General features: G+C 56.7%; 1 protein-coding gene across 4 annotated transcripts; it reads left to right on the forward strand.

Moving 5' to 3' along the window:
• Positions 1 to 5: 5 nt before the first annotated feature.
• Positions 6 to 22665, forward strand: STARD3 (StAR related lipid transfer domain containing 3). Of its 4 annotated transcripts, none has more exons than XM_037492116.2 (15): positions 6 to 114; positions 11613 to 11884; positions 16391 to 16468; positions 16815 to 16892; positions 17014 to 17067; positions 17425 to 17542; positions 17717 to 17815; positions 18041 to 18093; positions 18451 to 18543; positions 19199 to 19261; positions 19394 to 19489; positions 19836 to 19915; positions 20005 to 20109; positions 21171 to 21264; positions 21673 to 22665. In XM_037492116.2, exons 2-15 carry the CDS (start codon positions 11663 to 11665, stop codon positions 21775 to 21777), a joined length of 1338 nt encoding a protein of 445 aa, XP_037348013.1. In that variant the 5' UTR covers positions 6 to 114; positions 11613 to 11662; the 3' UTR covers positions 21778 to 22665. The 4 variants fall into 4 exon arrangements, with proteins under 4 accessions (XP_037348013.1, XP_037348014.1, XP_054544914.1 ...); XM_054688939.1 differs by lacking the exon at positions 6 to 114 and adding an exon at positions 377 to 395; XM_054688938.1 differs by lacking the exon at positions 6 to 114 and adding an exon at positions 11340 to 11360.
• The last annotated feature ends 7 nt before the right edge of the window (positions 22666 to 22672 follow it).

Genomic DNA, 22672 nt, shown 5'->3' on the forward strand with positions numbered 1-22672 from the left:
GCGGCGGAAGTGGCGCCGCCGGGAGATCCCCTTCCGCTCTGAGGCGCGATCAGGGCTTCCGAGCCGGATTGCGGCCGGGGCAGGAAGAGCCGGGCTGTGGCTGACATGGAGCAGGTGGGTCCCGGTGGCGGCGCGAGGGCTGTGTCTGGCCAGCGGGTCCCGCCTCCCGCCCGGTGTCCGTTCTCGGTTCCGTCCGACCCTCCCCACACCCGCCGCGTCCCGGGTTCCGCCCCCTGTGCGCCGCCTCGCTCCGCCCCGCGCTGGGCTGGGGGGCTCCGGCGCTGTCCCCCGCGCCCCGGCCCAGCCGAGATGGACCGGGAGAGGCCGAGGCGGGGCGCGCTCCAAAACCTCCCTCTTGGCGGCGAGGGGACAAGCGAGGGCGCCGTGGCTGAGTAGTAGGACGGGCGCTGAATATGGGGAGGGGTCGGGACCCGGGAGTGAGGAGGGAGAGGGGCCTGCGCGTCCCGGCGCGCCTGCGGCTCGCGCTCGTCGGGCTCCCCCGACTTCCTCTGGAACCGAATCACTTCCTAAGTGACATCAAAGGGGCTCTTTAAAGTCTCTTTCCTGAGTTCTCGGAGGTGCATAACACCAGTGACATTTATTCCTAATTAACATAGTTGACGCGTCCCACCCTCCTCCTCCTCTTTTTTGGCTTTCACAGCTTCAGTATCTTATTTTCTTCCTACTGCTCTGACAGAAGAAGACCCGGTTCCCATTGTTTCTCCTGCCCGGCCTCTCACTCTGCACTGAAGCTGGATGACCTCTCTACTAAATAAATACCCTCAGTATTGAGTCACCTAAATACCCGAAATACGCCCAGATTCACATCTTCAGCACAGCCCCGTCCTGGACACAAGACCTGGCTATTCAGCTATCAGTTGGACAGCTCCATTTTAGCTGGTGTCTAACTGGAACTGGTTTTCCCCCTGCAGACTCATCTCTCCTCCACCACACCATCCCAGCCAGAATCTTGGGGATTATTGTACACCACTTCTCCCTCAGGTCCCACATCTAAAAAGTGGCCATTCCAGCTAACTTCCTCAACATGCTTCCTACCTGGTCTGCATCTCCATCTCTTCTCTTACTGCTCTTGTAGATGTGTTTTTCCTCAGGGTGACTGTAGTGGCTTCCCAGCAATTTCCAGTCATGGCTGCCTGCACCCCAGTCTCCAAGCTGTAACTCTTGTGATCCTTTCAAAACACAAGTCTCATGTAGTGTCACCTTCTTGCTTAAAACCCTTTGATGACTTGTGAGTGGTTATGGGGGAAAGCTGAATCCCTAACACAATTTACAGAGCTCTCTCACCTCTTTCCTGCCAATCTCCAATGTGCACCCTAAGGTGCTTGCCCAGCCCTCAACATTTCAAGTCTCCTTGCCTTTGCACACACCACAGCCCTGCTGCCTGAAAGGCCTCTTCTCCTCTTGCCTGCCAGGCCGCCTTATTCTTGTACTGCTGTGCTCTGCTCAGGCCTCTGGATCATCTTCCCCACCTCCCAAGGCTGAATATTGCCCCTCTGTGTCCTGCAGTGCCTTATCCATATAGCATAGTGGTTGAGAATGCAGATTCCAGAATCATACTTCTGAGACTATTCGATACTAGATCTGTGTCTCACTGTCTGCTGATACTACTTGGTGATTTTTTTTTAAGGTTTATTTATGCATACAAGAATTGGGGTGCAGGCCAGAAGTGTGGGGTGTGTGTGAGAGGATTCACCAGAGAAAGTGGGTAGCAGAACAGGCAGATCTACTGAAATACACTGCTGAGGGGAGCAGCAGGCGAGGCAGGAGAGGTCTGCTGCGCCATGTGGGTTAGCTCCCTCATGGCCTGGGATGGAACTCCTGCTGCAGTGGCTGGCAATAGCTTGACAGTGTTGTCTTTAACCCCTGCGCCACCAGGAAAGCCCTACTTGGTTATCTTGATGAAGTGGGTACCTCCATTTCCTCATTTCTGAAATGGAAATAGTGATGTCCCTGCCTCATAGAATCACTGTGAAGATTAAAGGAAAGTATGAGTGGGCTTAAAACAGCGTGTGCATGCAGGATAGCTGTGTTACCTGTTAATGCTTCTATAGGAAGAGTGTGGAGCATTGGTTGGTCCTTAACTTCATAAGCTGCTTAAGGATAGGTGATATGACTTCTCATCCTATCCCCAAACCTGGCTCTTTGTCAGTAAATAAAATGCTGGTGTGTGGGAGCATTGGGAGCAGGATCTGGGTTTTTCTTTTTCTTTTTTCTTTTTTAAAGATTGATTGATTGATTGATTTATACAAGCACTGGGACAGTCAGAAGTGCGGGAGGGTGAGAGAATTCACTAGAGCCAGAGCGGGGAACAGAACAGGCAGACTGATGAAATATACTGCTGAGGGGAGCAGCGGGCAGCAGGAGAGGTCTGTGGCACCATGTGGGACCCTTGCAGGCGGCCAGGGATCGAAGCGGTGCTGCAGAGGCTGCGGACAGCTTTGCAGCCCAGCGTTCAACCGCTGTGCCACCAGGGGAGGCCCAGGATCTGGGTTTTTCAAGTGAGAGTTCAAGGATGAAAAAGGATGAAAAGAAGTCGCTTGGCTCAGAAAGTGACTATGGAATGGGTCAGCGTTACATGGCAAACCTTAATTCTAAAGTGTACATGGAATTCTGGAGACCCGTGGGAGACATAGACTGAGGATGGCTTCCCAGAGGAGCTGACAGTTAGTGTGGACCTCAAAGTGGGAAGATGAGTTTATCAGAGGGAGCCAGAGACTAGGATGACCTGGGTGGGCTCAGAGAATGGTGAGCTGGGTTCTCTGAATAGAGCTCGAGGGGGATGGAGCTGATATGAACAGGAGGGCAGAGGCAGGGGTTCCTTTGTTATGAGGAACGGTCCCCTTCAGTTATGAGCTGTTGGGGGCCAGGCCCTGGGGCCGCCTGGAGGCCTGGTACCTGGTGTTTGGGGACAGACCCCCTGGGGTAGGGTTAGCATACATACTTGTGGGCTGGACCTGAGCTTTAGACCAGATTCTGGACTTATGTGCTATTTTGCCTGACTGAGGCCTGTTTCTCTTGCCTCTAGCTGATAGAAAGTGATTCTTCAAGGCCTGGGTTAGATGGCCCCTCCTCCTGTGACTTTCCTGACCTCACTCATTCTAGCCTGGGTCAGATGCTCGCCTCTGTGGGAGCCTGTGGTTCTTTGTTCCTTTCTGAAAGTGCTGATCAAGCGTGGCTCTGTGTATTATTTGTCAACCTCCCCCCAATCCCTAGACTCAGAGCCCCTGAGTGTCCCAGGGACTAGCACAGAGTCTGGTGTGCTGCAGGTGCTTGGTACATGTCCTGTGTTAAAACTTACCACCTTGGCTTGTTCCAGGGGACAGTACAGGAAACACCAAAATTCCTGTACCTCTGGCAGCTTGTCCTTATTCCATTGAGTGTTAAAGATTGTTGGCTCCACTTTGCAGATGAGGGAGGTGAGACTCAGGAGAGGTAAGATTACGGTCTCTCAGCAGGGACTTCAGCTGTCTTCTGACTCCTGCTTCCCAGCTGTCTCCCAAAAACCGTCTCAGGATCCCAGCCCCACAACTGTCACCTAGTGGAACAGAGAACAAGGAGGGCGTCCCATCTGCCCAGTTGTAGGTCCCTCTGCACCTTTTCTGGCTGGGTGGAGGCTGACCCTGGCTTTGTTGGTGAGGGCTGGCCTGGGGAGGCGTCTGTGCTGACCAGCCCCACCTCTGTGGGGGCCTTCCCTTGAGTGGGCTAGAGGACCGAGCTCTCTTCTGGAAGAGGACTGACCTTGAGTACTTGACCTCATTAGCGCCCAGTTTTTCCCAGTGGCACTGAGAGGACGTGACTCACCAGAAACTGAAGGGCCAGGGGTCATGGACTCAGAGCTGGGGGCATCCCTGATGTTCACAGGCCTGGTATGTGCTGGGGCAGGAGGACTGAGTAAATCTCAGCTCCTTAGGGTTTTCCAGTAAACTGTACGGTTAGAGCGTCCCAGGCCGACAGGGGAGTGCAGGGATGAATATAGCTTCTGTTTTTTTTTTTTTAAAGAGGCATGAATTTTTATTTATTTATTTATTTGTTTGTTTGTTTATACATGCACTGGGTACAGTCAGAAGCGCGGGAGGGTGAGAGAATTCACCAGAGCCAGAGCGGGGAGCAGAGCAGGTAGAGGGACCAAGGTACACTGCTGAGGGGAGCAGCGGGCGGCAGGAGAGGTCTGCGCGCCATGTGGGACCCTCCTGCGGTGGCTGGGGAGCAGCCGGGGATCGAACCGGCGCCGCAGAGGCCACAGAGGCTTCGCAACCCAGCGCTCAACCGCTGCGCCACCGGGGAGGCCCTATAGCTTCTGTTTTGATTTGACTCTTCCTTTTCCACTTACCCAGAAAGAAAGGAGAAATGGAATCCAGCTTCAACTTTGGCATTTTTTGTCACTGGTGTCCCGCTCTCCTCGCCTTAAATGCCACTCCTCCAGGGAACTCCCCAAACCCTCGGAGGTAGGGGTCAGTAGGCCAACTGCAAGCTAAGGCTGATGTTGGGCCCACTCAGCCCCGAGTCATGGGAGGACTGAATGTGCGCTGCTCCCCAAGGCTAGGCCTGTCCTTCCATCCATCAGCACTAAGAGCAGCCAGACGTGCCTGGCCCAGGCCCTGCCCTCCCACTGTAGCCATGCCCCTAGTACTAGTAATAGCTACTGTTGATTAAGCAAGGCCCTTTGCAAGTGTTATTTCTAATCCTTTCAGCAGCTCTTGAGGTGGGCACCCTTCTGTCCCCATTTCACACATGATGAGACTGAGGTTCAGAGACACTCGGTAGTCAAGGACACTCAGCCTAATAAGCCTAATAAGCTTTGGAATTTCGACTCCCAAGTCTGATGTCCAGCCCCCAAACCCACGCCCCCAACTCTGTTCAGGGTGGGCATACAGATCCATAGATCAGTGAACTTACCAGACATGTACCATGGCCAAGCACTGTGACTGGGCCTCAAGAAGATTTGGCTTAAGGGGCCTCCCCGGTGGCGCAGCGGTTGAGCGCTGGGTTGCGAAGCTGCCCGCAGCCTCTAGAGCACCGGTTCGATCCCCGGCTGCTCCCCGGCCACCGGAGGAGGGTCCCACATGGCGCGCAGACCTCTCCTGCTGCCCGCTGCTGCCCTCAGCAGTGTACTTCGGTCCTTCTGCCTGCTCTGCTCCCCGCTCTGGCTCTGGTGAATTCTCTCACCCTCCCGCGCTTCTGACTGTACCCAGTGCTTGTATGTATGTATGTATCAATCAATCAATAAATAAATCTTTAAAAAAAAAAAAGAAGATTTGGCTTGGAGGCCTGAGTCTAGCTGTGGGGGGGGAGCGAAGAGCCAGAGCCCAGAGATCTGGGACTGGGAAGCTTGGAGGGTGACGGTGAACTCTGCCTGGCAGGTGACATTTCATCTGGGCTCTGAAGAGTTAGAGTCCCCCAGTCTCAGGGGAAGGAGTTGTTCTAGAATGAGGAAACAGGGAGTGGGGGCAGAGGGTGGGGGGGAGCAGCCACCCACGGTTGTCTGGCAGCAGCCAGTGTGGGTGGATTGTAATAGGGGAGGGGCATTAACCCCCACAGTGGGGAAGGCGTGTTGGGGGCTGCTGAGGAAGGAGTCTGTAGTCCTCGCCTCTATTCAAGGAATTTTTTTTAAGATTTTTATTTTTATTGATTTATGCATAGAAGAACTGGGGTATAGGTCAGAGGTGGCGGGGGGGTGAGAGGATTCACCAGAGACAGAGTGGGGGAGCAGAACAGGTGGATCTACTGAAATACACTGCTGAGGGGAGCAGCAGGCGGGACAAGTCTGGCGGGAGAAGTCTGTTGCGCCATGTGGGTCATCTCCCTGGCTGGGATTGAACTCAGGCCATAGCAGTGATTGCATTGAGACTTAACCCCTAGGCCACCAGGGAGGCCCCCACTTGGTCCTTCTGATATATGTAAGAAGTTGGTGCTATTATGGCATGGCAGACCTCTCCTGTCTCGCCCGCTGCTCCCCTCAGCGGTGTATGTCAGTCAATCTGCCTGTTCTGTTCCCCGCCCTGTCTCTGGTGAGTCCTCTTACCCTCCCACGCCTCTGGCCTGTACCCAGTTCTTCTATGCATAAATAAATCTTAAAAAAAAGAAGTTGGTGCTGTTATCCCCATTTTGCAGAAGAGAAAAATGAAGCAGAGGTTAAGTGCCAGTGAGGTGGGACTCTGAGGTTTGAACCCTCTCCTGGTTTGGAGTCCAGTTATTTTTTTTTTTAAAGGTCTTCTTCATTTATGCATACAAGAACTGGGGTACAGGCCAGAGGTGTGTGTGTGGGGGAGGGCGGTTAGAGGAGTCACCAGAGACAGAGTGGGGAACAGAACAGGAGGATTGACTGAAATACACTGCTGAGGGGACCAGCGGGCGAGTCAGGAGAGGTCTGCTGTGCCATGTGGGTAGCTCCCCAGCCAGGGATTGAACTCATGCTGCAGTGGCTGTGGACTGCTTCATAGGTTGCGTCTTAACCCCTTGCGCCACCAGGGAGGCCCTGGAGTCCAGTTCTTTCTTGGCTTTACTGATTCTTCCGGACGTGTACAGCATTAGAGGACCCCACTGGGGAGCCCCTATGGCCAGTGGGGGGCAAGTGCTAGGCTTCCTGAGGATTCCAGTGGTAGGGCAAGGCCTTCCCGCTCAGCCTAGGGAGAGGGTCTGGAGCAGCCATACTGCCCAGAAATGAGGCTCATTTCTGGCTCCCCCAGGCCCAGGGTCCCAGTGCAGTTGGTGGACCAGGCCTGCTGAGAGGTGGGACAGGGTGAGAAGACTCAGTGGCAGAGATTACTGGAGGGCCAGGCACTATTCCAAAGCTGTTGTGGGCATCACTTTGACACCCCAGACCACCCAGGGTCAGGTATCCCTGATTTCCAGAAGCAGCCTCTGACTTTCATGGCCAGTGAGTGGTATTGTTCAGTTGTGGGCTTGTCTTGGCCAGGAAATGCCTCCTGGGAGCTGCAGAGGGGTGACTAGAGCTTCTGGTTTGGAGTGTCACTGAGGGCTATACCCTGACCCCTAAGAGCTGTGGCAGTTGGGAACTGGGGGTGGCTGAAAGTGGGGACTGGATCCCCACTGCAGTGGGGCCTGGGCGTCCGTGGGAAGGGGTAGTATCAGAGGTCAGTCCCAGCATCCACCAAAAGTCTGTGCAGAGAGCCAGGACAGCTGCCCCCCTTCCTGTGCCCATTGCAGCCTGGGAATTCACCTTTGCATGGTGCTGGAACCACTTGGCCTTTTCTATAGAGAGAGGAACCGACCTGAAGGCTCAGAGAGGAACCGACCTGAAGGCTCGGAGAGTAGCTGGGACACTCCGGGTGAATCATAGCACTCAGATCTGAACCCAGGCCTTTGGGGATGATTTTATTATACACCACTGTGCACCCCCACCCCTGCCTCCACTTCATTTTCCTCTCACCTGACCTGCTTCGCCACCTACTTGTTCAATCTCAACCACCACGGACCCAGCACCCGCAAACTTCCTCCTGACACTTACATCAACACTAGCCCTAGGGGGAAGCGGTTATCCTTGCCTGTTTTCCTGTGGTCAGACAGCACATGAAATGTACCATTTCAGCCATTTGCATGTGTACAGTTCTGTGGCATTTGGTGTATTGTTGCCTTTGTTTAAATGCATCAAAGAAAAACAGATCTCAAAGTGGTTCTCTGTGGCCCAGAACCCGCTGCTAGTGAGGGCAGACTTAGATTTGAGCCGAGACTCGAGTCTCTCCCCCGGATCTGTTGCCTCCTCTTGCCCACCCTGAATCCGGCCACCTGCCGCCACTCTCCTGGGCCCTGGGAGAGGGTGTGAGGACGCTTGCCCGCTTGCCCCGGCACCCCGCTGCCTCAAGAGCTGAGGTAACTTGATAGCCGCCTGCCCCCGCTTTCCTTCCGACTTGGGGTGGTAACACCACTAATTCCTTCCCTCCCTCCCACTCTCCCCAGCCTTAGCAGCTCGGCTTTCACAAACACATGGGTGTCAAGTCTGCAGCCATCCCAGCGATGGCGGACTCCTTCACGCCACACGCGCCGTGCCACTCCCGACACCTCTGAAGGCACTTGGGGGGGGGGGCTGGTGACAGCAGGCAGTGGCTTGGCATGGGGGTGCTGCTCCCAGGGGGTTGGTGGCGGCCCTGCTGTCTCCAGCCTCCAACACCCCTCCGCCTCCCCTCATCTCGGGAGGGAGGGTGGGCGCCAGGCCTTGCTGTTCTGCCGGCAGCCGCCCCCTGCACCCTCCGGGCCGAGAACAAGTGCTGTGCTCTGGGGCAGTGCCAGGCCCCTGGAGTCGGATGAGTGAGCAGTGGTGTGGAGCACGCAAGGAAGTGCCCTGGCGACCCTGGAGTTGCAGGAAGGCTGCCGGCTTCTGCGCCAGCTCCCCGGCTCCTGCGTGTGTTTTCTCGGCTCCATGGAAGGTTTTACTTTCTCTTAAGCGCCCCTTTCTTGAAAAGGGGGATTTTGTAAAACCACTGACGTCTTTCCCAGGTAGAAAAACAGAGGCTGGGTGAGGACTGGCCAGAGTCTCGGAGCCCCTGCCCAGTCTGGCCTCCGGTCTCGGTCTCGTGACTCCCCACCGCTGCTCCTTCTCTAGAAGCTCTCGCTGCTTCCCAGGGAGGGCACAAGAGGCGCCTCCCCTGTGGCCAGCCCCCTGTGACTCTTGGCCAGTCGCCCCACCCCTGCTTCAGAACCTCCCCCCTGCCCGTGCTTGACTCCTGTACACCCCATGTCTGCAGCTCTCCAGGCTCCCCAACACCTCTGCTCTCAGCCCCCATCTGTGTCTCTCGCCTCAACAGGGATGTCTGGGTGTGTGAGTGTTGGTGCCATTGCCACTCCAAGTGCGTCTCACACCCAAGCTGCTGCCACCCAAGTGTTGTCCCCAGGGAGGGAGGGAGCAAGTTGGAGGGACAGACAGACATGGAGCAGACTGGGAGGAAGGCGGCACAGGGCCCTGCACATGGGGAAAGAGGGAGAGAGAAGCAGGGGGAATGGAGCAGGCAGAGGTGATGGGGCAGGACACTCACAAATGGGAGAGAGGGAGAGGCGAGACCCAGAGCCAGACGTGGCGCAGGGCACAGGACCCTTCCGTAGGAAAGAAAGAGACAGAAAAGAGGAGAGGTGGGGACAGGCTGGCAGGAGACAAGAGGCCATCAGACAGAAATGTCAGCGGCCTGGAGCTGCCCCTGCCACACAGGGATGCGCTGGGTGTGCCGTCTGCACCGGGTCCAGTTGAGGGGTGTTGTGGGGTCCTGCTGCCGACGGCTGTCACAGCCCTTCTGAGTGCCTCCTTCCAGAACTCGGCTAGCTTTCCTTCAATACCTTCCGGATCAGCTTTTCATGGGGGTCCTGAGAATGTGGTATTGGGGGGGTGGCCTTGGGCTGGTGCCTCTTCTAAGAACAGTCGGCTCCTATCCATGGGGGCCTGCACAGAGGCAGAGGGATGGACAAGCTGGCTTGTCCAGAATCTCCTGCTGGACCCAACTGGGGGTTTATTTTGGACCTCGGAGCTTGAAGGGGGCTTGAGCTTGAAGGGGGCTCTGGAACGTAGTTGACACAGCAAAGGTATGGAGGGGACGGCGAGCGAGGTAGAAGGGGGGAATGGTTAGACCTTGACTTTTCTGGGATTGGAGACAGACATCTAGGGCTTCCCTTCCACTGGCCCCCAAATCTGGGAGGACTCAGAGAGACTCTTGATGGAGCCTAGAAGCTCAGGCCCCACTTCCCCTGTGCTGAGTCAGCACCTCTCTGGCTCTGGACTGGACCCTCCGGGGAACAGGGCCTCTTTGGGCCTGTTGTCTGCAAACTAGTGGAGCAGAGACCTTCAGTGGGGCCCTGCATGGCAGTGGGGGTGGCCCAGGGCCTCCTTATCTTTGGGTTCATGAAAATTTCAGCCCCATGGTTGTCTCAGGCAGTTAAGGGATGGTTAAGTCCATTTGCTGACCTGAGCCCGGAGTCAGTGGAGTGTTATCTGTAAAACAGGAGGAGCCGTCCCTGCCCGTGTGGACCTGACACAAGGCCTCGGGCTTGCTGCTCTGTGAGCAGTGGGGATCTGGGCCTGGCCAGTTCTTACTCTCATTAGGGTTTACCCTGCCCCTCTGCTGCCTAATACAGAGCTGAGGGCCTCGGGGCAATTACTCAGCACCTACTAGGTGCCAGGCATTGTGCTTGGTGCTGGGAGAGAGCCGTGACCAGGTCAGATGAAGGCCCTACACTGGGGGGAGTGGGGGTGGGCCGCACAGAACAATAAATAAGAGAACTTCAGATGCTGCTGAGTTCCCTGCAGAAAGCAAAGCCCGATCATAGAATCTGGTTCTGATAGGACAGGAGGGCAGAAGTCTCCGTGGAGGGGACTATGGAACTGCCCTTTGAAAAGGCAGGGAGAGCGTTCCACTCAGTCCAGAGGGCTGGGTCTGACCAGGCTGCTGCATTTAGGGACTTGAGGAAGAGGAAGGCCCGGGCTGCTAAGAGGGGTACGCCTCCTCAGAGGAGCTGTGGAAAGAGCCGGGCAGTGCCATACCCGTGGGCCTCTGGTAAGGACACCCGGAGGGAGTGCTGTTGTCCTAGTGTTATCTTGATGTTGATTTTGCTCTTTTCCTTCCGGGCTTGTCCAGTTGTTTGTGACCCTTTTCTGTGGGTCCCCACTGGAAGATGCTTTAGACTTGTAGCAGGCTTTGGGGCCTTGCATTGGGCCGATACCATATGGATGGACTTTTACCCACGAGGGGACGGGTAACTTTGGGTGCTTCATTTAGAAACTAGACTCTTTGCCTTTCCTGTATTGTTTCCTAATTAAAGTTCCTTCCCATTAAAGTCTCCTATGTTTTGTGTTGATGCGGCGGATGGCAGAACCCATTTAGAATAGGCAGGTTTGCGGGGCTTGGGCTGCCCCTCTCCCTGCCCTGTAACACTAGGACCAGTGGGTGGGCGGCTTTGGGGTGTTGTGAGCAGGAATGGCAGGATGTGATTTATGTTTTGAAACTCTTTCTCTGACTGTTGTGTGGAGAAGCTGTTGTTGCAGGGTGAGAGAGGCAGCATCTCGGGTAATGGGGGTGTGGTGGGGTGGGGTATCTAGAGAGAAGGGACCCAGCTATCCTCTCTTTATACCACTGTCCCAGCGCAAACTCTCAGACACTGCTCTGGGAAGTCCCTCCCAGTTGCCATGGATTAAGGGGGTGGGAGGGTAGGGCTGGTTGCTGGGAGGGAATGTGGCTTTGTGCTTGAAAAACAAAGAACAGAGCTTGGGGCCCTCTTCTCTTGGGGGTGGGGGCAGGCTGAGAGGCTGTTGACTGGACCAGAGGCTGAACTCCCCTGGGCTGGGGTTGGCAGGGAGCAGACTGTGCCCCCAGGCATCGGGGAGCACCCATGTCTCCCTGGTGAACCTGGGGCCTCTGGGCTTTAGGCGGTGGGGTGGGTAAGGGGGACAGCTGGACAGGGATGCTGGACCCCACAGCCTGAGTCACTGGAAGGGACTGGGGCAGAGAGCACACTTCTGAGCTGTGGGGTTGGGACAGGGATGCGAGCTGATGTGTCTGGGAGCAAATGGGGTCCCAAGGGGCTGAGTGTGAGGAATTGGGGTTCTCGGGACCTACAGGCCCTGACCTCACAGCCCTCTTGTCTCCCCACAGCCCCTCCGCTGAGGCCACACCCTCCCCGCCTTGCTGTGGGGGCCACCAGAATGAACAAGCTGTCGGGGGAGCTGACCCGAGACTTGGAGCGCAGCCTGCCGGCTGTGGCCTCCCTCAGCTCCTCCCTGTCCCACAGCCAGAGCCTCTCCTCACACTTCCTTCTGCCGCCTCCCGAGACGCGCCGCGCCATCTCCGATGTCCGCCGCACCTTCTGCCTCTTCGTCACCTTCGACTTGCTCTTCATCTCCCTGCTCTGGATCATCGAGCTGAACGTGAGTGAGGCCTCCTGGCGAGGGGGCCGTCACCTGGGCCTCAGTTACTCCATCTGCCTTGCTCCCTCGCCAGTGGGGTGGTTGTCATCTTCCAGATGAGGAAAATGGAGCTCAGGCAGACTGGGTTATTTGTTCAAAGTCTCACTGAGCAAGCAGGTGGAGGAGGCAGGGTTTGACCCCAGACCCTCTGGCTCCAGAGCTCTCCTGACTGCTGGCCACACTGCCCCCTAGTGGACACTCTTGAGAGAGGCGGGGCCCGTGGGCTCTGGTTGAGCTATTGAAATCTTTGTCTTCTTTCTGCCCTGCATTGCTTTCTGGCCCATTCATTCACTCATCTAACATTTTTTTTTTTTTTAAGATTTATTTAATTATTTATTTATTTATTTATACAAGCACTGGGCACAGTCAGAAGCACAGGAGTGTGAGAGAATTCACCAGAGCCAGAGTGGGGAGCAGAACAGACAGGTTGATGAAATACACTGCTGAGGGGAGCAGTGGGTGCAGGCAGGAGAGGTCTGCGTACCATGTGGGACCCTCGCCCGTGGCTGGGGATCGAACCGGTGCTGCGGAGGCTATAGGCAGCTTCGCAGCCCAGAGATCAACCGCTGCGCCACCGGGGAGGCCCTCATCTAACATTTTTTGAAGCCCTACTGTGTCCTGGGCATTGTGCTAAAAGCAGAGGATACAGTAGGGATCAAAGCAATGAAAACTCCCAGTTCCCACTGGCTCCCAGCTCTCCCTCCCCGTATAAGACACTTCCAGTACCCCCCAGTTGACTCTCAGGGTTTGGTAGGATGTTGCCTAGCAGCCTGGAGACAGAGCTGCCTCTCAGTGCAGGGTTCGCACCCTCATCCCCCTTCAGAGCTTTGCCAGCTGGCAGTGGCACGTGATCTGCAGTCACTGACAGGGCAGAGCAGGGCCTGAGCACAGGCAGGGCCCCTAGAGCCGGGCACCCAGGTTCAGTCAGTCCCAGCTCCTCCTCCATATTTACTGTGTAGCTTCAGGAAGAGACTCCGCTCCCTCATTCTCCTCCTGCAAAGTGGGGCAGAGTTCTGGGTGGCAGGTGCCCTTCGTCCAGGTCTGATTGGAAGATGATGCCTTTGTTGAAAGGAGTGAGGAGTTGGCAGAGAGGGCCGGTGTCAGGGTGAAGAGGATACACTGGTCTGGGCATGTTGGGCCAGAAGTGAGGCTGAACTCTGAGGGTGACTGTCCTTTGTGCCCTGAGGCTGAGCTGAACCTTCAGTGAGATGGAGTCCTGGCCGCTGGGATCATCTTCAGGTCACCTTATTGATGAAAAAGTTGAGACCCAGCAAGTGTCAGGCCCTTAGGAGAGCTCCCAAGGTCTCAGGCCTTCTTCCTTTTTTTTTTAAAGATTTATTTTTTGTTTATTTATACAAGCACTGGGTACAGTCAGAAGCGCGGGAGGGTGAGAGAATTCACCAGAGCCAGAGCGGGGAGCAGAGCAGGCAGAAGGACCGAAGTACACTGCTGAGGGGAGCAGCGGGCAGCAGGAGAGGTCTGCGTGCCATGTGGGACCCTCCTCCGGTGGCCGGGGAGCAGCCGGGGATCGAACCGGCGCCGCAGAGGCTGCGGGCAGCTTCGCAACCCAGCGCTCAACCGCTGCGCCACCGGGGAGGCCCAGGCCTTCTTCCTTTTGAAGATCCCATCCAACATCAAAGCAGGCACTAAATGTCACCCACATCCCTTATTCAACACATATTTTCTTACCAGAAAAGAAGTGGAAAAGGGCCTCCCTGGTGGCGCAGCGCTTAAGCGCTGGGTTGCAAAGCTGCCCGCAGCCTCTGCAGTGCCGGTTCAATCCCCGGCTGCTCCCCGGCCACCAGAGGAGGGTCCCACATGGTGCACAGACCTCTCCTGCCGCCCGCTGCTCCCCTCAGCAGTGTACTTCGGTCCTTCTGCCTGCTCTGCTCCCCGCTCTGGCTCTGGTGAATTCTCTCACCCTTCCGCGCTTCTGACTGTACCCAGTGCCTGTATAAATAATAAATAAATAAATCTTTAAAAAAAAAAAGTGGAAAAAAAATTTGTAAAGAATTATTCCTTTATTGTAAGTTTTTTTATTTTATTTATTTTGTGTAGAAGAACTGGGGTATAAGCCAGAGGTGTGGGGGTGAAAGGATTCATCAGAGACAGAGTAGGGAGCAGAACAGGCAGATGTACAGAAATACACTGCTGAGGGGAGCAGCAGGGAGACAGGAGAGGGCTGCTGCTCCCTGGCTGGGTCAGCTCCCTGGCTAGGGATTGAACTCAGACCTTTGCGGTGATAGTGCTAATACTTAACCCCTAGGCCACCAGGGAGGCCCCAGTGAAAAAATTTTGATTATTTTATTTCTGAAATTACCTGGCTGAACTGGCTGTAGTAGCTCAGAGTCACACACATACTTGGGGATTCTTGCCCAGCAAGAACAGCCGACCTCCACATTGCTCTCACATGTAACGCAAAGCTTCAGAATGCAGGATTTCATAGTTAGTAGTGTAATATTTCACTTGGTAGACAATTAGTCGATAATTGGTAGAGTTAGTACAATGTTTTACTTGGCAGACAATTACATTTTGAAAATTTTTATTAATTTTCAAGTTTACAGTTTCATTTTTTAAAATTTATTTATTTATTTTTAAAGATGTATTTATTTATACAAGCACTCAGAGGTGGGAGGGTGAGAGAATCCACCAGAGACAGAGCAGGGAGCAGAACAGGCAGAAGGACCGAAATACACTGCTGAGGGGAGCAGCGGGCGAGACAGGAGAGGTCTGTCGCACCATGTGGGAATCTCCCCAGCTGTGCGGAAATCGAACCGGCTATGCAGAAGCTGTGGACAGTTTCACAGCTCTGCATTCAACCTGCTGTGCCACCGGGGAGGCCCTCATTTTTTTTTTTTTAAGATTTATTTATTTATGCATACAAGAGCTGGGGTACAGGCCAGAGATGCGGGGGGTGAGAGGATTCACCAGAGACAGAGTGGGGAACAGAACAGGCAGACTGAAATACATTGCTGAGGGGAGCAGCAGGCGAGACAGGCGAGGTCTGCTTCGCCATGTGGCTTTCTCTTTGGCCGGCCGGGGATTGAACTCGTGCTGCAGAGGCTGTGGATTGCTTCAGAGTGTAGTGCTTAACCCCTTGCGCCACCAGGGAGGCCCTACAGTTTCATTTTTATAGTTTGGAGCATATATAATTTTAGTTGTTTACCAGACTGTGTTTTGTCCTGTGGAGACAAGGACCCCAGCAGAGCCTGGCAAAGCTGGGAGCAGAACTTGCTGCTCTGAGCCCTGAGGCAGCCAGTGCAGGAGGTGGGAGAGTTCTCTGTAAGGACAAAAGAGCAGAGGATGGAGATGACTGCCTTTGCTGAAGGGTGGGAAGGGCGGGAAGGGCTGCAGAGCCCAGAGGTAGCCATCTGGGGGTAAGTGGAGAGGCGAGCTGGCCTGCGGTGGGTGTCACGCCACAGCGGGGGTAGGGTTATCAGACTTGTGGGGCTCAGTGTAGTTTTGAGATAGAGGCACACAGAGGGGAATGCAGGGGAGCTTGAGTGTCAGGGAAGATGCTGTCCATACTGCTGGCTCCTGCCCTGAGCATCAGAATCTTCTGGAAGCTTTATATAAACTCCAGATACTCAGCTCACCTGAGATCCACACTCTTATCTTCAATCCCCTCCCCACCAAATTTGGATCATCTGCTAGAAATTGGAAGCTCCAGTCTAGTTGGTTGTGACAGGTCTTTCTTCTTGGGGTTCCCTTGTGTCCTCCCTTGTTTAGGGGTACTGGCACCCCACCTGCAGAAGCCTAGGCCTGCTACCCCATTCCTCCTGAGGAGTCAGGCTGCAGTCTGGTTCTCAGTGTCCATCTAGGCCCCCTCGCTTTCCAGATCCCTGGACATTGGAGTACAGGCCAAGGTCTCAGGGATCCCTGTAAAAAATCGTGGGTGTCTGGGGTGGGGACAAAGGCAAGGACATATCTGTTTACTGTCCACTACACCATCCTCTCCAGCAGCATGATGGATTCTGTCCATTAAGCATAAACCTAATCGATTGATTTGCCACTTGAGGCTCTGTTTGACACCGCTGCCCACCCCTAGCCCTTCTCACCCCAGATGGATGGTTGGCCGGGAAGATAGAACACTGCAGTAGTGGGAGGGAGAAGAAATCATGTGAGAGCAGGCTCCCAGCACACTGTCTGCCAGCCCTACCTATCTGCACCAACCGAGGCTCCTTCATGCCTAGACCTTCCTGGGCAGGGTGCCCACGAGCCTGGGTGCTGGAGCCCAGCCTGCCTCTGGGCTGTGGACCCACAGAGGAACCACACTGTGCCTGGGGTCTCAGGCCCCTGCCTGCTTTCCTTGGTGCTTTGGGGGCCTCCTTGGGCAGTAGCTTAGCATTTCCAGTCTCTCCTCCAAGTTCCACATTCTCCCCTACCTGCTCCCCATTCCAGAAGGCAAGGGGCAGCCCCTGGGACTTGGTTCTACCTGAGCGCTGTTCCTGTGCTTTCCTTTTCCAGACTAACACAGGCATTCGGAAGAACTTGGAAGAGGAGATCATCCACTACCGCTTTAGAACTTCCTTCTTTGACATCTTTGTAAGTGGCCTCACGGGACCCTGGGAGGGCACTGGGGGGAGAGAGGAAGCAGGGCTGACAGTTCTTTCTGCAACACACATTGTGTCTGGTCAGGGAGACTTGGTTCCCATTCTCAGGGTGCCCCCCAGTCTTCAGAGGTGCCTAAAGAGGCCCCATCTGCAGAGCACCCCAGTGGGGTGGGGAGAAAGGACCCTATCTGAGGAGGGGAAATCCAAATCACCCCCAAAGAAACACTGACTCAGCCATCTCCCCAGTCAGGCACTGGGGGGTGCTGAGGGACGGGGAGAGGTCAGCCTGCAGCAGGGGGACAGGGCGTTGGCCCATCTTCGACGCTCCCCACCCCCAGGTCCTGGCCTTCTTCCGCTTTTCGGGGCTGCTCCTGGGCTATGCTCTGCTGCGGCTCCGGCACTGGTGGGTGATTGCGGTAAGATGCCACTCTCCTGGCAGCCTGTTGGGCCTGGCAGGGCTGGCGCAGGGGATGGGATGGAGGAGGACTCACGCCCCAGCCTCTGTTCTCCCTCTCTACCGCTTTCCCTCCTGCGCAGGTCACCACGCTGGTGTCCAGTGCGTTCCTCATTGTCAAGGTCATCCTATCTGAGGTCAGTGGCTCAGGTCTGCCGGTCTGGTGGGCATCAGGCCTGAGGGCTGGGCCTCTCCTAAGGGAGCGTTCTTTGTTGGGTGTCTGTCCCTGTTGTCGGGAGGGGTGAGGGAGAGGGCTTTCTTTTGATAGTTCCGAGGAATCCTTTCACTGCTTTCTCCCACTTACTCCCTGTAACCCCAAGAACAGAATTTATCGTGCTGTAGAATTCATTAATCCATCTTAGAGCCATGTGTCTCCGAGGGTCCCCAAACAGCTGGTGCCAGGAGTGGGGTGTATGCCAGAGCTAGTAGCCTGAGGAGGGGGCATTGGGCTGGGCGACCCTCCTGCCATGGCGCTTAGCCCTCTACTTCCACAGCTGCTCACCAAAGGGGCATTTGGCTACCTGCTCCCCATCGTCTCCTTTGTCCTTGCCTGGTTGGAGACCTGGTTCCTTGACTTCAAAGTCCTACCCCAAGAGGCCGAGGAGGAGCGATGTGAGTGCTGGGGCACAAGGGGGTATAGTGAGGGCCAGCCCAGCCCCAAGAGACGAGAGTTTTGGGCACAAGGATCAGTTTCGAGGCAGTTCTGAGCAATTGACCTGGGGTGGGGGGTGCTGGAACGTGCTGTCCTCGATTTGGGACAGCAACTTCCTGTGTCTGCTCCCCCAGGGTATCTTGCTGCCCAGGCCGCTGTTGCCCGAGGACCTCTGCTCTTCCCTGGTGCTCTGTCCGAGGGCCAGTTCTATTCACCCCCCGAATCCTTTGCAGGTGAGGGCTGATGGTGGGGGAAGCTGCCTCAGGGAGGGGCTCTATGAGGAGCTGGGTAGGCTGGGCCTGTTCTTTCTGTTCTTCTATCAGCTCCCTGGGGAAAGCCAGCAACCCTCTCCCACACACACTTCTCCCCCCACATCCTTGCACTCACGAACCCGAACCCCTCTGCCTCCCCACACTCTCCCGCCCCTTCCCATTGTCATCCCTGCTTGTTTTCTGCAGGGTCTGATAATGAATCAGATGAAGAAGTTGGGAAGAAGAGCTTCTCTGCCCAGGTATTTGGCTGCCCACCCCCATCCTACTAGAGTGAGCACTCAGGGGAAGGGCCGGTGCTGGGCTCGGCCAGGGTGGGCAGGTAGACCTCAGGCCACCTGAATGCCCATCAGTGCCCATCTGAGCATCCACCCTGCCAGTCAGTCTCTGGTCGGCTTCATGCCGACGCACAGGGAGCCTCCAAGCTGTAGTTCTGGCCCCAGGCACCCTGCAGGGCCCAGGAGTCCAGCCTGGAGTCCGAGCTGGCTGGGTTAGGCTTGTCTGAGAGGGGCGTGGAGTATCTAGGGAAAGAATGGGCCGGGAACAAGGTGGGGTGCAGGCCCCAGACTGACCCCTTCCTGCTTCCCATCCCTGGTCAGGATCGTGAGTACATCCGCCAGGGCAAAGAGGCCACGGCGGTGGTGGACCAGATCTTGGCCCAGGAGGAGAACTGGAAGTTCGAGAAGAATAACGTAAGAAACCTCTCTACCGTCTTACCCACCCACGTGTTAGGAGTTTTTGCTCCCTTTTCTGAGGCCTGACAAATAGCTCAAGGGCTGTATGAGTCTGAACTGCCTTCTTGCCCCAGGAGAGGGGCCTGGGGTTGGCCTCTTGCAGGAGGCGGGGCTGGATTGACTGTTTGCACTGCCCCTCCCCCTACTCCCCCCTCCCCCCCCCCAATCCTCACCACCCTGCTGCTCGGCTCCCTGGCTCCAAGCTTTGAAGGGGAAGCCAAGCTTCTGCCCCGTGTCCGGTGTTTTGTTTCATGATCAAAACAACATTATCTGAAAAGATTGCAGCGAGCTTGGAAAGTAGAGGGGAGGCCTGCTCGTACCTTCATTTTCTGGCCTGTGCCTCTGGCAGCCTCCTGGGCTCGGGGGACACACTCCCCAGGTTGCGGCCACAGCTGTGCTCCTGCCTTTAAACTTGATACCCGAAGCCTTTCTCTCCTTGGCGCACACTGTCCTTCAGCGGCTGTGCACACATCCCCAAACTCCTGAAGTTTTCTACCCTGAGCTGTTAAAAACCTGCCCTGCCTGTCACCCACTCCTGCGCCACCAGCCCACCCCCCCACGCCCTCCCCCTGCCACGTGCCTGCCTCCTTGCCACGCTCCTGTCCCTCCACAGGAATATGGGGACACTGTGTACACCATCGAGGTTCCCTTTCATGGCAAGACGTACATCCTGAAGGTGAGTGAGGGAGGCGAGTGTCCCGGAGCCTCACGCTCTATCGGGGACTCCTGGAAGAGGCCTCTGGCAGGTTGCCCATCGGGAGGGGCGAGCTGGTGCCTGGCACCACCCAACCTCCCATCCACCGCCCAGACCTTCCTGACCTGCCCTGCGGAGCTGGTGTACCAGGAGGTGATCCTGCAGCCCGAGAGGATGGTGCTGTGGAACAAGACGGTGACCGCCTGCCAGGTGAGCAGGCCGGGCCCTGCTGGCCACCTCTCCGGGCAGAGGCAGAGCCGTATAGAGGATCAGCATGACCACTTACCCCCAGGGACCCAGGTTGAACTGCTCTGTCTCAGCGTCCCCATCTGTATAATGGGGGTGATGCTCACAGTGTAGCTCCTAGAGTGAGGCAGAAGGTGGGAAGGGGGGCATTTGTAGGGTGCCCGGTGCAGAGCCTGTTGATGGGAATGGGTCTTAGTAAAGGGACCTGTGTAGACAGGAGGGTGACCTGGAGATTTCTTGGGGTGCTGGGACCTTGTCCCTGGAGTGTTCCTGGGGTGGGCACCACCTCATGTCTCCCTGACGGCCACAGATTCTGCAGCGAGTAGAAGACAACACTCTCATCTCTTATGATGTGTCTGCGGGGGCTGCAGGCGGTGTTGTCTCCCCCAGGTGGGTACTGCAAGCTCCCTCCTCCTCAGCAGGCCCCCTGCCCTTGGACCTCAGGCTTGCACCCCCTGATCTAACCCTTCCTCACCCAGGGACTTCGTGAATGTCCGACGCATCGAGAGGCGCAGGGATCGATACCTGTCATCAGGCATCGCCACCACCCACTGTGCCAAGCCCCCATCACACAAATATGTCAGGTGAGCCTCTCCTTGCCCATGGCATCCCTGCCGGCCCCTCCCCTGCTGGCCGTGAGAACAGGGCCGGGTCCAGTGCATACAGCTGAGTGTATTCTCCTGACCAGGCCGCCTCCCTGTCCCCACTCCTGCTGGGCTTTGCCCTTCCCAGCCCCTAATTCTGCAAAACTGCTGCTTTGTCTGCCAGAGGCTGGGGAATAATGGCCAGAAGCGCCATCAGGCTGGGGGGCCGCCCCAGGGAGGGCCTGGGCTGGGGATGGAGGCTGGGAGTTGAGTCTGGAGCTTTGCCTGCCTGAGGAGACTGGTCCCTTTCACTCTTCTCTCCCCATCACCTTGCCTGTCTTTCTCCTGGAGCACTCAGAAGTCCCCCAAGGAGAGGAACTTTCGGGCTGCCTACTGCCTGCTGTCTAATCTTAGGGTGCAGGGCTGCAGGCTGCCTCCTCCCGCACGCTCTGCTCTTCCTTCTGCAGTTCTGCACAGAGCTCTGCTCTTGCGTGGGGCTCTGGGCTCAGCACCACCAGACTTGCTGGGTGAAGGGCAAGCTCTTTTCTCTCCGGTGCTAACTTCCTTATCTAGGAAGTGGATTTAGGGTGCTCAGTGGAGTCCTGGCCAAGTTAAATGGCCATGGCTTGTGACTCAGACAGCCCAGGCCCTACTGCCTCCTGTGAGGCGCCCCCTCCTGGAGTCCACCAGCGCTGCACTGCTCCCCGGCTTGGGTGGAGGTGGCTGCATCTGCCCAGCTCAGGCCCACAACCCGGGCTGACCCGTGAGTCCCTGGCAGAGCGGCTGAGGGGAAGGTGGTGCTCCCTACCACTGGGGTTGTGCAAACATCTCCGGCTGTCGTAGGAGGACTCAAGCATCACATGGTGACTGGGGGTGGAAGACTGCATCCTGTGGCCCATGGGTCACCCGTCTGGGCCCTGCTCGGGCAGGCGTTGGGTCCTAGGCCAGCACGGCAGCTCTTCCACCTCCCATCCCTCTTCCACCTCCCATCCCAGATGATTGGGAGGGGTCAGGAGCCTTGTCTGGTCCCCAGCTCCCCTCAATGGTTGCTCTCTCGTTAGGGGAGAGAATGGTCCTGGGGGCTTCATCGTGCTCAAGTCGACCAGTAACCCCCGAGTCTGCACCTTCATCTGGATCCTGAATACAGATCTCAAGGTGGGAGTGCTGGGGCTGCTTGGTTGCGTGGAGGGGCCTCCACTATGTGACCTTAGGGACTCCCTGCCAGCACAGGGCCTCCCCTACTCTCTACCTTACTCTAAAATTTGGAGCAAATGTGCAGGTGGTCTTCTCACCCTGAGCTTCTAGAGGTCCTGGGCTTCCCCTTCTGACCTCTGACCTCTGAGGCCCCCAGACGGTTGGCTGGCTGCCATCCCAGCCCCTCCCAGCTCTGGGTCTGTCTGTGTGGCCTGTGCCAAGACCTGGTACAGCATGTTCTTCCTGCCAGGGCTGGGGAGAGACAGTGGCCTGGGCTGCCTTCCAGGACTGCACTTGCAGTCCAGCCCAGGGCACCCCCTGCTGGCACCAGTTGGAGAGGGTGAACCCTCCTGGAACTTCTTCCCCCAGGGCCGCCTTCCCCGGTACCTCATCCACCAGAGCCTCGCAGCCACCATGTTTGAATTTGCCTTTCACCTGCGGCAGCGTGTCGGAGAGCTGGGGGCCCGGGCATAGGCTCACCCCCTCGCCACCCTGCAGGCCAGGGTCCTGTCTCATAGCCTCCAGAGCCAGAGTGGGGCCAGCTGGGTTTCCTGCTGCCCACAGAGGACTGGCCTCAAGCAGTGGGGAGGGGCCTCCTCCCGCTGGAGTACCCTGGCCCCTGGCTGCCTCCCGCCCCCAGGCTTCACGTGCTTGGGAGCCGTGGCTGGGGCCTGCGTCTGGACTCCAGGGCTCTGCCCTGCTGATGTCTCCATGGCACCCCTGTGTCCGGATGAGGAGCTCTGCTGTCCCCTGCTGCCCAGGGGCGAGATCTGGAAGGGGACCCTGCAAGACTGGACAGGGGAGGACAGGGCCCCGGCAGGACCGAGGTCAGGGCAGCCTGGTCCCCAGTGTTATGGTGGGTGTGGGAGCCCCTTCCTTCACCTGCTCTCTCATCATGCTTTTCCAGGATCTCAAGGGTCTGGGACCTTTTTCCACATGCACTTGTGGGGGAGCCTGGAGCAGGCAGGGGTGAGAGGCACCATCAGTGACCCTGTGCCTCTCCCAGGCTCTCTCCCTGTCCCCAGGCCTCCTGGTGTGTGTGGGGGGGGGGAGCTTTGTAATTTGAGCCAATAAAACACATGAACTCAAGAAAAAAGAGAGCCCCACCTGCCTGGCCGCTTGCAGGGAAGGAGGGCAGCAGCGCCCGGGAGGTGCCCCCACCAAGACCCTCACGTGCCCTCTCAACCTCCCAGCCCACAGGAGGCCAAAGCTGATTCCTGGAACCCCCATCTCTTCCAAATGGTTCAGCTGGGTGGAGGACTGGCCAGGGAACGCCCCACCCCCTGGCAGGCCTCCTGGAAGGGGAGGTCAGGCTGAGGTCTCCAGCCTACGAATGGGGGGAGGGAGGCAACAACAGGGCAGTGCCCGC

The sequence above is a fragment of the Talpa occidentalis genome, unplaced genomic scaffold (assembly GCF_014898055.3).
Source record: "Talpa occidentalis isolate TD23 unplaced genomic scaffold, MPIMG_talOcc4v2.1 talOcc4.7, whole genome shotgun sequence".
Classification (NCBI taxonomy): Eukaryota; Metazoa; Chordata; class Mammalia; order Eulipotyphla; family Talpidae; genus Talpa; species Talpa occidentalis.

Coding starts and splice junctions, on each gene's coding strand:
- STARD3 (XM_037492116.2), top strand. CDS start 11,663: ATGAACAAGCTGTCGGGGGAGCTGACCCGAGACTTGGAGCGCAGCCTG. Junction 16,893..17,013: donor GGCACTGGTGGGTGATTGCG/GTAAGATGCCAC, acceptor CCTCCTGCGCAG/GTCACCACGCTGGTGTCCAG. Junction 21,265..21,672: donor TCCTGAATACAGATCTCAAG/GTGGGAGTGCTG, acceptor TTCTTCCCCCAG/GGCCGCCTTCCCCGGTACCT.